The sequence below is a fragment of the Carcharodon carcharias genome, chromosome 4 (assembly GCF_017639515.1).
Source record: "Carcharodon carcharias isolate sCarCar2 chromosome 4, sCarCar2.pri, whole genome shotgun sequence".
NCBI classification, from domain to species: Eukaryota; Metazoa; Chordata; class Chondrichthyes; order Lamniformes; family Lamnidae; genus Carcharodon; species Carcharodon carcharias.
In genome coordinates this window covers 204530760-204544315 of record NC_054470.1, presented here as the reverse complement: position 1 = coordinate 204544315, position 13556 = coordinate 204530760, and the positions used below count along the sequence as shown (strand labels likewise).

General features: G+C 44.6%; 1 protein-coding gene across 7 annotated transcripts in view; it reads right to left on the bottom strand.

Moving 5' to 3' along the window:
• The window catches only part of LOC121276953 (nipped-B-like protein), a 554475-nt gene that overhangs the window by 190151 nt on the left and 350768 nt on the right, over positions 1 to 13556 (bottom strand). For all 7 annotated transcript variants that reach the window (XM_041185678.1, XM_041185679.1, XM_041185683.1 and 4 more), the window contains 3 exons: positions 12691 to 12832; positions 5934 to 6016; positions 2376 to 2508 (listed from right to left, as the gene is read on the bottom strand). In XM_041185678.1, the coding sequence (XP_041041612.1) occupies positions 2376 to 2508; positions 5934 to 6016; positions 12691 to 12832 (358 nt within the window). The remainder of the gene's footprint in view (positions 1 to 2375; positions 2509 to 5933; positions 6017 to 12690; positions 12833 to 13556) is intronic.

Here is a 13556-nt window from a genome sequence, read left to right as displayed (position 1 = left end):
CTTTGACCTTTTGTTTATGACATCTTTTACAATCTCTCCTTTGTCTCCAGCTATCGCTGGCCTTCTATCCAGCTTCACCTGGCCCACCCCCCCTTAAAAGGTATAAATTTCACCACATTTCTACTTCCCCTTAGTTCTGAAGAAGAGTTATATGGACTCGAAACGTTAACTCTGTCTTCTTCTCCACAGACGCTGTCAGACCTGCTGAGTTTATCCAGCATTTTTTGTTTTTGTTTCAGATTTCCAGCATCCGCTGTATTTTGCCTTTACCATTCTAATAAACCTCTTCTGCAAACTTTCTAAAGCTGTCACATCTGCCTAATGTGTGCCATTCAAAATTGGTCACAATAATCTAGCAGAGGTTCATGTACAGATTTCTAAAAGCTTATCATAACTCCCTTGCTTCTGTAAGTATTTTTATTCTTTCACAGGATGTGGGCTTCGCTGGCTAGGCCGGCATTTATTGCTCATCCATGTTTGCCCTTGAGAAGGTGGTGGTGAGCTGCCTTCTTGAACCGCTGCAGTCCTTGTGGTGTAGATACACCCACAGTGCTGTCAGGGAGGGAGTGCCAGGATTTTGACCCAGTGACAGTGAAGGAACGGCGATATATTTCCAAGTCGGGATGGTGAGTGACTTGGAGGGGAACTTGCAGATGGTGGTGTTCCCGTGCATCTTCTGCCCTTGTTCTTCTTGGTGGTAGGGATCACAGGTTTGGAAGGTGCTGTCAAAGGAGCCTTGGTGACTTGCTGCCTCTATTTATAAAATCAACAATCCTCTATGTTTCTTGTTTTTTTAAAAAATAGCCTATTGACTTGTCCTGCTACCTAGAAAGATTTCCGTATACAAACTCCCAGGTGTGTCTGTTTCTGTACTCCTGAAGTCTGTTTCCAACAATGTTTACTACTGTTCAGAGTCACCTACAAACATTAAAATTACACCCTGTATACCCAAGCAATGGTCATTAATATATATTCAAAATGATCAGTGAATTCAATACTGACCCTCTGAGGGACAGCACTGCACACTTCCCTTGAAATTGAAAACCAACCGTACACCATTAAGTACTGCTTTCTGTCCCTTGGCATATTCCATATCCATACTGCCACAAGCCTTTTAATCCCAAGGGCTTTAGTTTTTCTAACAAGTCTATTATGTGGTATTTTGTGACAATTCACATTTTAAAAAGAAATAAACACATTAATCACACCAACCCACTCTGTTATTTCAAAGAACTGCCAAGTTTGATAAACATAGTTTATCTTTAATAAATTCATGCTGGCTATCATTGATTAACCCATGTTTTGTAAAGTGAGAATTAATTTTGCCCTGGGCTATATTCTCCAAGCTCCCCGACTACCAATATTAGACTGGCTGACCAGCAGTGCCAAGTTTATCTCCCTTTTTTGAACAGAAGTGTAACATTTGCAATCTTCCAGTTCTCTGGCAACATTACCCTGTTCAAGGAGTTACTGGAAGATTATGGCCAGAGTCTCTACCACCCTACTTTCCTCAGTAACCTTGGGTGCAGCTAAGCTATCCCACGTGACATTTCTACGTTGAGCTTGGCCAATCTTTTGACTGAGGTTTTAAATTGCAGAAGGGATTGGGTGCAGTTCAGACTAATATAGATGGTAGACCGAGGAAACACACCTATAAAGCCTGCAGTAAAGAGTTAGATGGATGCCAGGAAGTGTCGCTTTTCATGGGGATTCATTGCTCTTTGGAACAAACGGCCAAGAAATGTTGAACATGAAATCATTAAAATTGCTCCTAAAGGAACATGGCAGGTGCCTTCAAGAAGTTGCAAGTTTGTTGTGACTGCAGTCTCCCGAAGTTTGTCTGATGGCCTGGGGGAATCGATAAGAAGTTTCTCTACATGGCCACTGCTTATTTCACCTGGGTTGCTCAAGAAATGAGTGAGCAACATTCTCGGCTGGACCACTGCCTGAATGAGACAGGCTTTACTCATTTTCCTTTTGATACTGAGAGCACATCCCCAAAAACTGCTCCTCTCTTACCAATCCTTTATCGAAGTCCCAATTCATTTGGCACATCTCATCTTTGAAATCCAGTCACTAATTTGCCACAGTTAGTGCTCTCCTTGGCACCTTCAACAATTTAGGACATCATCTCCTTGAGCAGGATGATAACCAGACCAATTGACCGTTCCATTACACTGTTACCTCTCATTTAAAAGATTTCAAACAATCACATATCCACTTATAATCTGCTAATTAATTAAATTGCTTTCTAAATTGCAGGTCTTAGTTGAATTGCATTCCCTTCCTACTCCTAATTTTTGAATTTAGAACTTGTCAATCAAAACATGAAAGCCTCAAACCGACACGGGGACATTTGTGAAGCAGCTCCTTACCAGTAGTCTTCCCAAGAGGCTCAGCAACAATTCTGCTGCTGGCCACTCTGGTTTGTTAACAGTGGAAAGAAGATCCTGAACGAAGTTTTCAAAGAGTGGTCTGTAATCCTCTTCTCCTTGTTTGCTGCCACACCTACAGAAGCACAGAAATTCATTACTGATCACCAGCCCAACGTCTGAGCACAAATACTTAAAACATGAACATAAGAGCTGGCCCAGAGGCTGCATATATTAACACTCCCACACAAGCTGGCCAAGAGACTTTTTTTAAAAACTCATTGATGGCATGTGTACATTGCTGGCTTGGCCAGCATTTGCTGCCCATCTCAAATTGCCATTGAGAAGGTGGTGGTGAGCCACCTTCTTGAACCGCTGCAGCCCATTTAGCATAGGTACACTCACAGTGCTGATAGGGAGGCAATTCCAGGATTCTGACCCAGCGATTGTGAAGGACAGCAATACATTTTCAAATCAGGATGCTGAGTAGCTTAGAGGGGAACTTCCAGGTGGTGTTCCCATACAAAAGCTGCCCTTGTCCTGTAGAGGTCGTGAGTTTGGAAGGTGCTGTTGAAGGAGCCTTGGTAACATGCTGCAGTACATCATGTAGATGGTACACACTGCTGCCATTGTGCGTCGGTGGTTGATGGGGTGTGAATCAAGCAGGCTGATTTATCTTGGATGGTGTCGAGTTCCTTAAGTGTTGTTGGAGCTGCACTCATCCAGGAATGTGGGAGTATTTCATCACGCTCATGACTTGTACTTTGAAGATGGAGGACAAGCTTTGGGGAGTCAGGTGTGAGTTACTTGCTGCAAAATTCCCAGTCTCTGACCCAGCCACAGAATTTATATGGCTGGCCCAATTCAGTTTCTGGTCAATGCTGACTCCCCTCAACCCCAGGATGTTGATAGTGGGGGATTCAGCTATGGTAATGCCATTGAATGTCAAGGGGTCATGGTTAGATTCTCTCTTGTTGGAGATGATCATTGCCTGGCACTTGTGTGGCTCAAATGTTAGCTGCCAGGTATCAGCCCAAGCCTGAACACTGTTCAGGTCTTGCTGCACATGGACACAGACTGTTTCAGTATCTGAGAAGTCGCGAATGGTGCTGAACATTGTGCAACAATCAGCTAACATCCCCACTTCTCACCTTATGACTGATGAAGCAGCTGAAGATGGTTGGGCTGAGGACACTATCCTGAGGAACTCCTGCAGTGATGTCCTGAGGCAGAGATGACGGACCTCCAAAAACCAGAACCACCTTTCTCTGTAATACTTCAACCACTGCAGATCCCCCCCCAACCCCTTGCACTTCACCAGAGAGGGATGGGCAGGGGGTACCGTAGGCTGACTCCTCACTTCCCCCACCCACCCCACCCCCCAGAACTAAAGTCAGTTGGAATTTGACTTGCTCCACGTATAACACTGCGGTGGGCTAAACTAATGAACAGTGGGACTTCTGCCCCTTACTTGGCAGCAAGTCTCGCCCTCAGGAGCTGACAGCCAATCATTTTGGCCAGTAGCTCCATCACTCCTTAGCAGTGTCAGAACTGAGTAGTGGACAGTGCTAGGATGGCAGGAAGAAGGCCTAAGGGGACCAAGGCTGCACAGTGAAGCTAAGTTCTGGACTTTTAGGACTGGGAGGGACCCAGAGGCTAGGGAGGAGAGTGGTGGGTACGGAGGGTGTTGGGGGGCCATGTTTTGTCAAGAAGAGAATGCTGACATCTTTTGGCGGGGTGAGGGGAGAGAGGTGCGGGATGATGCCCTCAATGTAAGCAGGGCACTCTCCGCACCTGAGGTATCCCCCACCCCACTTCCTTCCCGCCTTTGTTCACGTAGGCCTTTAAAACCAGCCTGCCTACGCCAGCTGTATTTTGGCATGGGCAGCATATTATTCAGGTCCACAGGTTTAATAATAAGCTTAAATAACGCTCAATTATTTATTTACACATAGCAGGCAGGCTTCCAATTTCAGCGACTGCCCACCCAGCACATTATGGGGGTCAGCTCGGAGGAGGCTGGCAAGTTGGTGGGCTGGCCACCAGGCCTACGTTACATGTGCACCTGGCAAAAACACGCCCAACAGGGGCACACAAATCAGCCCACTGTGTTTATGAACACTCCTACACAGAGCTGGCCCAAAGACTGTGTTCACAAATACTCTGACACAGAGCTTAAAGAATAGAGGCATAGATTATTTTCTAAATGGGGAGAGAATTCAGAAATCTGGAGTGCAAAGGGACTTGGGAGTCCTGGTCCAGGATTCTCTTAAGGTTAACTTGCAGGTTGACGCGGTAGTTAGGAAGGCAAATACAATGTTGGCATTTATTTCGAGAGGACTAGAATATAAAAGCAGGGATGTCCTGCTGAGGCTTTATAAGGATCTGGTCAGACCACATTTAGAATATTGAGAGCAATTTTGGGCCCCATATCTCAGGAAGGATATTCTGGCCTGGAGAGGGTCCAGAGGAGGTTCACGAGAATGATCCCAGGAATGAAAGGCTTAACATATGAGGAATGCTTGAGGACTCTGGGTCTATACTCGATGGAGTTTAGAAGGATGAGGGGGATCTGATTGAAACTTACAGAATATTGAAAGGCTTGGATAGAGTGGACATGGGGAAGGTGTTTCCATTAGTAGGAGAGACTAGGACCTGAGGGCACAGCCTCAGAGTAAAGGGAAGACCTTTTAGAACAGAGATGAGGAGAAACTTCTTTAGGCAGAGAGTGGTGAATCTATGGAATTCATTGCCACAGAAGGCTGTGGAGGCCAGGTCATTGAGTGTATTTAAGACCGAGATAGATAGGTTCTTGATTGGTAAGGGGATCAAAGGTTACGGGGAGAAGGCGGGAGAATGAGGTTGAGAAACTTATCAGCCATGATTGAATGGCGGAGCAGACTCAATGGGCCGAATGGCCTAATTTCTGCTCCTATGTCTTATGGTCTTGTACATGGTCTATAAATACATATTCGGGAATGGGCTTTTTCTCGTGAAGAGGTGGAGTGGTTGGATGGGGTCATTCATAGAAGTCGTGCCAATCCTTTTTGCTCAGTCGCAGCACAATACACCTGTATGATGCAGGTATTTTGGCACCATGATAACACTGTGGCATGAACTGAGCCCAAAATTTTACTTAATCTACAGCCAAAAAGGTGAGCCCCACTCTGGCAAGCTCCAAAATTCCTTAATCCTTTTGTGGGGTGTCAGGCATGTTCAGAAATACAGACACTTTCCATCTTGATGTGAATACCATGCTTCTGATAGGGGACAAGGCAGGATAGGAACTGGAAGGCTTGCTGAGTAGGGCTCAAGGAATTCTGTATCAGGTGTTCTGGAATCAGACCACTGTGTTTATGAACACTCCTACACAGAGCTGGCCCAAGGACTGTATTTACAGTGTACGTGCGCCTGTCCATCCAGCACATTATGGAGGTCAGCTCGGAGGAGCTGCGAGGCAACAGTGAAGCGATGAGGAGCAACAAAACTCAAAGCTTCAAAAGTAAAACTCTCGCCACAAGAAGTCACTTTCATGTTTACAAATAGATCCTTTGCACTCACTTTTTGAGGAAGACAGAGAGGAAGTTCTGGGCCGTCCTCATTGCTGTTTCATACGAGTTGGTAATTAGAACATCTTGATCAACCTGCAAGACAAAACATGGAAAACAAAAAAGATATCTCAATTTGGAAGAGAACAAGTAAAAATGATAAGGGGCATCCACAAACCTTTATCAATGAGATACCAAACAAGATCTAATTCCCCAGTGTGATATTAAAAGAGGGTTTGAATGATCCATCTCTTGAGTTGTTAATGCATTGACATTGCATCTTACATTAATGGATGATTATTTAACAAATCATGTCTTTGTTATCAGTATTTCATCTACTCAACTACATGTCGATCACTGTGCAGCGTGCTTCAGAATTTTAATTGGGAAGACATTCCCATCAATCCATAATTCAAACGTTCAGAAATGCATGGGCTATTCTGGACAACTAGAACAACTTCTAAAAAAAATTACGTTTGACAAATTTAAAATCTTTTTGAATACTGGGTACACTAAGCGTAGATGTTTTCATGTGGATTTGCAGAAGGTATTCAATAGTTATCTCACAAGAAGATTGGCTAGAATAAAATTAGGTGCATGGGACAAGAGGAAATCCAGCAGCAAGGATAGGAAAACGTAAGAGTAAAAATAAAGGGTATAATTAAAATGGGAGAGAGTTTGGAGTGGTGCGCACTAGGGGGGCAGTGCTGGGTCTGGAGCATGGAAAGGGCGTAATGACATGGAGAAGAAATGGGATGGCATGGGATGCAGATGACAAGGGACATCATACGAAACAGTTCTTTGTTGAGTCTTTGTTTGAGTACTGAGTTTAATAATCTAACAGAGGCATGGCAGAGCAACTCGGACCCTTGTCCTGGACACCACATGTGCAGGGCATGTTGTGAATGGGCAAAGCTCAAGCTGCAGGTTTTGGAGCTTGAGCATGAGCTGGAGTCACTTCGACACATTTGAGAGGCTGAGAGTTAAAGAAGAACAAAGAAAAGTGCAGCACAGGAACAGGCCCTTCGGCCCTCCAAGCCTGCGCTGATCATATTGCCAGTCAACTAAAACATTTTGCACTTCCAGGGTCCCTCTATTCCCACCCTTTTCATGTATTTGTCAAGCTGCCTCTTAAACACCACTATCGTACCTGCTTCCATCACCACCTCTGGCAGCGAGTTCCAGACTCTCACTACCCTCTGCGTAAAAAACTTGCCCCGCACATCTCTTCTATAGTTTACTCCTCTCACCTTAAATCTATGTCCCCTAGTATTTGACTCTTCCATCCTGGGAAAAAGCTTCTGACTATCTACTCTGTCGATGCCACTCATAATTTTGTAAACTTCTATCAAGTTGCCCCTCAATCTCTGTTGCTCTATACCTCTTTGCAGTCTCTTTTGTGTCTTCCTCACAGCTTGCTTTCCCACATAGCTTCGTATTGTCAACAAATTTAAATACATTACTCTGTTTCTTTGTATAAGCCGTTCATATAGATTGTAAATACAAGTGAGAATCAGGCTCAATACAGAAGTTCAGAAGGGGATTGAAAACGCAAATAAGAAAAGCAAAGGGAGAATATGAGAAAAGACTGGCAGCAGTTTGGGCCTCCATTTTAAGAAAATATATATTTGCACTGGAGGCAGTACAGCAAAAGCTCACTAGATCAGGCCCTTGGATGACAGAGTTGTCCTTTGATGAGAGGCTGAGTAATTTGGGTCTAGGTTCTCTGGGGCATAGAAGCATGAGAGGTGATCCCATTGAAGCATTCAAGATTACGAAGGGGCTTGACAGAGTAGATACCAGCTGGGGAATCCAGAACAAGGTGACACGTTCAAAGCTGTGGTCTGGTCACAGCTTAAGTGGATGCAGGTCGAGAGGGAATAGGTGGCCGCTATGCAATCGAGCATGGCATTGCAGCAAGTGCAGGAATCCCCTGAATGGATCTCACACTACAAATAGGATGCTGTTCTGAATTTTGGTGAGCATGATGGTTCCTCTGGTTGTTCAGCTAGAGCCAGGTCTGCAGCACAAAGATGGCCTCAGGTATACAAGCGAGTCAGGAGGAGAATTGGGAAAGCAAGTGTTAAGGGACTAGTTCTTTGATGAATAGCTGGCTTTTCTATGACTTTAGGCAAATTCAGAATGGTATGTGGTCTCCCAGCACAGAGCAATCTGAGGTGGCAGAGTAAACAGTCAGTAGTCATAGTCCGTATCGGTACCAACGCAGAATAAAGTCCTGCGAGCAGAGTTTTTTTCTATATTTGTATGTGGGCATCCTTGGCTAGGCCAGCATTTATTGCCCATCCTTAATTGCCCTTGAGAAGGTGGTGGTGAGTTGCCTTCTTGAACCGCTGCAGTCCATATTGTGTAGGTACACCCACAGTGCTGTTAGGGAGGGAGTTCCAGGATTTTGACCCAATGACAGTGAAGAAAGACGATATATTTCCATGTTAGGACGGTGAATGGCTTGGAGTAAAACTTGCAGATGGTCAGTGCCTGGCACTTGTGTGGCACAAATGTTACTTGCACTCGGTCAAATGATGCCTTGATTTCAAGGGCAGTTATTCACACCTCACCTCAAGTTCAGCTCTTTAGTCCATGTTTGAATCAAGGCTGTAATGAGGTCAGGAGCTCAGTGGCCCTGGCAGAACCAAAACTGAGTATTAGTAATCAGGTTTCTGCTGTTTAAGTACTGCTTGATAGCATTGTCGACGACATCTTCCGTGATTGTAATTAGACTAATGGGGAGGCAATTGCCAGGTTGTATTCATCTTGCTTTTTGTGAATAGGCCTGGGCAATTTTCTACATTGTCAGGCAGGTGCCAGTGTTGTAGCTATACTGGAACAGCTCGGCTAGGGGTGTGGATAGTTCTGGATTACAAGCCTTCAGTACTTCACAGCTTTGAAGCATTCAGTGCCTTTAGCTGTTTCTTGATATCAAGTGGAAGGAATTGACTTAGCTGAAAACTAGCATCTGTGATGCTTGAGACAGATCATCCACTTGGCACTTCTGGCTGAAGAAGGTTGCAAATGCTTCAGCCTTGCCTTTTTCGTTGATGTACTGAGTTCTCCCATCACTGAGGGCTGGGATATTTGTGAAGTCTCCTCCTCCTGTTAGTTGTTTAATTGTCCACCACCATTCACGACTGGCTGTGGTTGTGGGAGCTCAGCTCCAGGGTATCACTGCAGGAGTTCCTCAGGGTAGTGTCCAACCATCTTCAGCTGCTTCATCAATGACCTTCCTTCCAGCAAAAGGTCAGAAGTGGGGATGTTTGCTGATGATTGCACCATGCGAGTCCCCAGATACTGAAGCAGTCCATGTCCAAATGCAGCAAGACCTGAACAACATCCAGGTTTGGGCTGACAAGTGGCAAGTAACATTCACACCAGACAAGTGGCAAGCAATGACAATCTCCAACAAGAGAGGATCCAACTATCTCCCCTTGATGTTCAATGGCATTACCATCATTGGATCTACCACTATCAACATCCTGAGGGTTACCATTGACCGGAAACTGAACTGGACCAGCCATATAAATACTGTGGCTACAAGAGCAGGTCAGAAGCTAGGAATCCTGCAACGAGTAACTCACCTCCTGACTCCCCAAAACCTGTCAACCATCTACAAGGCACAAGTCAGGAGTGTGATGGGATACTCCCCAGTTGCCTGGATGAGTGCAGCTCCCACAACAATAAAGAAGCTTGATACCATCCAGGACAGTGCAGCCCGCTTGATTGGCACATCCACGAACATTCACTCTCTCTACCACCGATGCACAGTAGCAGCAGTGTGTACCATCTACAAGATGCACTGCAGGAATTCACCAAGGTTCCATAGACAGCACCTTCCAAACCCACGACCACTACCATCTAGAAGGACAAGGGCAGCAGACACATGGGAATATCACCACCTGGAAGTTCCCCTCAAAGTCACTCACCATACTGATTTGGAAATATATCGCCGTTCCTTCATTGTAATTGGGTCAAAATCCTGGAACTCCCTTCCTAACAGCACCACATGGGCTGCAGTGGTTCAAGAAGGCAGATCACCACCTCCTTCCCAAGGGCAACCAGGGTTGGGCAATAAATGCTGGCCCAGCCAGTGATACCCACATCCCATGAATAAATAAAACAAAATGGAAGGACTGCAGAGCTTTGATCTGATCCATTGGTTAGGAGGTCACTTAGCTTTGCCTATTACATGCTGTTTGGCATGCAAGTGTTGTAGCTTCACCAAGTTGAGACCTCATTTTTAAGTATGCCTGGTCTGCTCCTGGCATGTCCTCCTGCACTCTTCATTGAACCAGGGTTGATCTAACGGCTTGATGGTAATGGTAGAGTGCGGTTAATGGTCGGCCATGATGTCACAGTTTGTGGTTGGATACAATTCTGTTGCTGATGGCCCACAGCACCCCATGCATGCCTAGTTTTGAGTTGCTAGATTTGTTCGAAATCTATCCCATTTAGTGGCACACAGCACAATGAAGGGTCTCTTGTGCACCAGTGATTGCACACTGGTCACTCTTACCAATATTGCTGTGGACCATGTCATACACCATTTGCTTCTCCTCAGATACTGAAGCAATCTGTGTCCATATGCAGCAAGACCTATGCAACATTCAGGCTTGGGCTGATAAGTGTCAGGTAACATTTGCGCTACACAAGTGCCAGGCAACGACCATCTCCAACAAGAGAGAATCTAACCATCTCCCCATGACATTCAAATGGCATTACCATCACTGAATCCCCCATCAACTTCTTAAGGGTTACCACTGACCAGAAAGTATACTGGACCAGCCACACAAATACTGTGACTACAAGTGCAGGTCAGAGGCTAGGAATTCTGCAGCAACTAACTCACCTCCTGACTCTCCAAAACCTGTCCACCATCTACAAGACACAAGTCAGGAGTGTGATGAAAAAAATCTCCACTTGCCTGGTTGAGGGCAAGTCCATCAACCCTCAAGCAGCTCGACACAAGCCAGGACAAAGCAGCCTGCTTAATAGCCCATTCTGAGCTTATATAAGACACTTAGTTCTCAGCTGGAGTATCGTGTACAGTTCTGGACATCACATTATAGGAAGGATTTGATCGCCTTGGAGAGATTGCAGAAGACGTTTACAAGAATGGTTCCAGGGATGAGAAGCTTGGGTAATGAAGATAGATTGGAGAGGTTGGGACTGTTCTCAGAGAGAAGGCAACTAAGAAGAGAATTGATCAAGGTGTTCAAAATCATGAGGGGGCTGGATAGAGTAGATAGGGAGAAACTGTTCCTGCTTGGCAAGGGATCAAGGACAAGGGAGCACAGATTTAAAGTGATTTGCAAAAGAAGCAAATGTGATGTGAGTAAAAAGTTTTTCACACAGAGTGATTCAAGTCTGGAATGCATTGCCTGGAAGTCTGGTGGAGGCAGGTTCAATTGAGGCATTCAAGAGGGCATTAGATGATTATTTGAAAAGAAACAATATGCTAGAGTACGGGAAAGCAGGAGAATGGCACTAAATCATGATATTCATTTGGAGAGCTGCTGCAGGCATGATGGGCTGAATGGCCTCCTTCTGCACCATAACAATTCTGAGATTCTGTGACACTTGGGATAGTTAGACCTGCACTATAATTACTCTATAGTTTTTGTAACCCTACTTTGGTACAAATTTATCCCTCTATATGTTTTCCCACTAGTCAGTGGCCTACAGAATACACCCAGTTCTCTAATGACACTTCAAATTTTTTTAAAACCCTAAGCAAATAGATTCTGTCCTTGACCCTCCAGTACATCCTCTTTCTACTAACATTCTCCCCTTAATCAATACTGCCAACTCTCCTCCTTTCTTTCCTTCCTTCTTCTCTATCCTGAACACCAAGAATACTTAGCGCCCTGTCCTGCCTTTTTCTTAACCAGGTCACCATTAACACCACAACATCACATTCCCATTAAATGTGCCCACAGCTCACTAACATTCTTTATTCTTAACAATCCGTGTGTTCGTATGCATTAACCTAACTTAAACCTAACAATATTGCCTCAGTCTGAACCTACTTAGTACCTTACCATTTCTCACTCTAATGCTATGTTTCTCCCAATCTCTCATTTTGCTTATCCCTTCTAGTGCTAATCCTGATACCCATCACCCTGCCAAATTTTAAACCTTCCACAATAGCACTAGCAAAACAGCGAGTCCTGATCTTGTTTATGTGCAACCCATCCTGCCTGTACTGGACCCACTTGCTCCAGAACTTGTCCCAAAGTGTCAGAAATCTAAAGCACTCCCTTTTCCACCATCTCTGCATCCATTCATTCATCTACTTTATCCTTCTATTTCTATACTCACTAGCATGTGTTGCCAGAATAATCCAGAAATTATAACCTTTGAGGTACTGCTTCTTGGTCTCTTCCTTAGCTTTTTAAAATCCACCTGCAGAATCTCATCCCTCATTCCATGCATGTCATTAGTGTGACTGGGCCACACCTCTGCCTATTCACCAATGCTCACCACATATCCCCCCCGCAGCTCCAAACCCATGTGAATGCTCTGTAGCTGCTCAGTTAGCTAGCACCAGTAAGATAATTTTTCATCCTGGATTCTTGTCTGCAGCTACTCAAATGGTTGACATTTTACTTAACTAAAGGATCTCCTATCATTATTATTTTTCCAATCTTTCTATTCTCTGTACAGTTAAGCCACCCATGATAACGTGAACTTGGATCTGGCCGCACACCCCATCAGAATAATCACTCTCATTAGTATTAAGCCAATGGGCTTCCTACCTTCTTGTCTCCCTCCTCATCAACAGTGTTGGAATCCTTCTCTGCAGCTGGGAGATGTACAACACATTGTATCAGCTGCAAGACTAAGGCCGTCACCATCTGAATAAAGAGTGGCTCTCCGTCCATATCACTGCTGTTTAATCTGTTAAATAAAACATGAACAGACATCAGGGCTCATGTCACTGACATTACTAATGCATTTTAGATTCTCCACCCTTAGTTAAAACTGCAACATGCACCTCCTGGGGCACTTAAAAATTGTATTTTTCTGTGGCATAATGGATTAGACAGCATCCTTTCACCTTTGGAAATTTGAGTTTAAATCTCCCATGGCTGCTAATTGCAAAGAACCTACATGAAATGAGTATGGGTCTTCTCTATTGATCCAAGTACAAACTTGCTCTGAATAAAGATTAAACAAACAACATAAAGCAAAGGCCACAGGACGGCTGTGTGGGAAGGGAAGGAAATCTGACATTAGAACACAAGAACTTAAGAAATGGGAGGAGGTCATTCAGCCCTTTGAGGCCGCTCCACCATTCAATGAGATCATGGCTGATCTTCTATTTCAACACCATTTTCCTGCACTATTCCCATATCCCCTGATGCTTTTAATATGTAGAAATCTATCGATCTCAGTCTTGAACATGCTCATTGACTGAACTTCCAAAGCCCTCTGGGGCAGAGAATTCCAAAGATTCACCACTCTCTGAATGAAGAAACTTCTCTTCTCAGCCCTAAATGGCCTGCCTTTATTCTGAGACTGTCCCCCCTTGGTTCTAGACATCCCAGCCAGAGGAAACATCCTTCCTGCATCTACCCTGTCAAGCCCTGTAAGAATTTTGTATGTTTCAATAAGACCACTT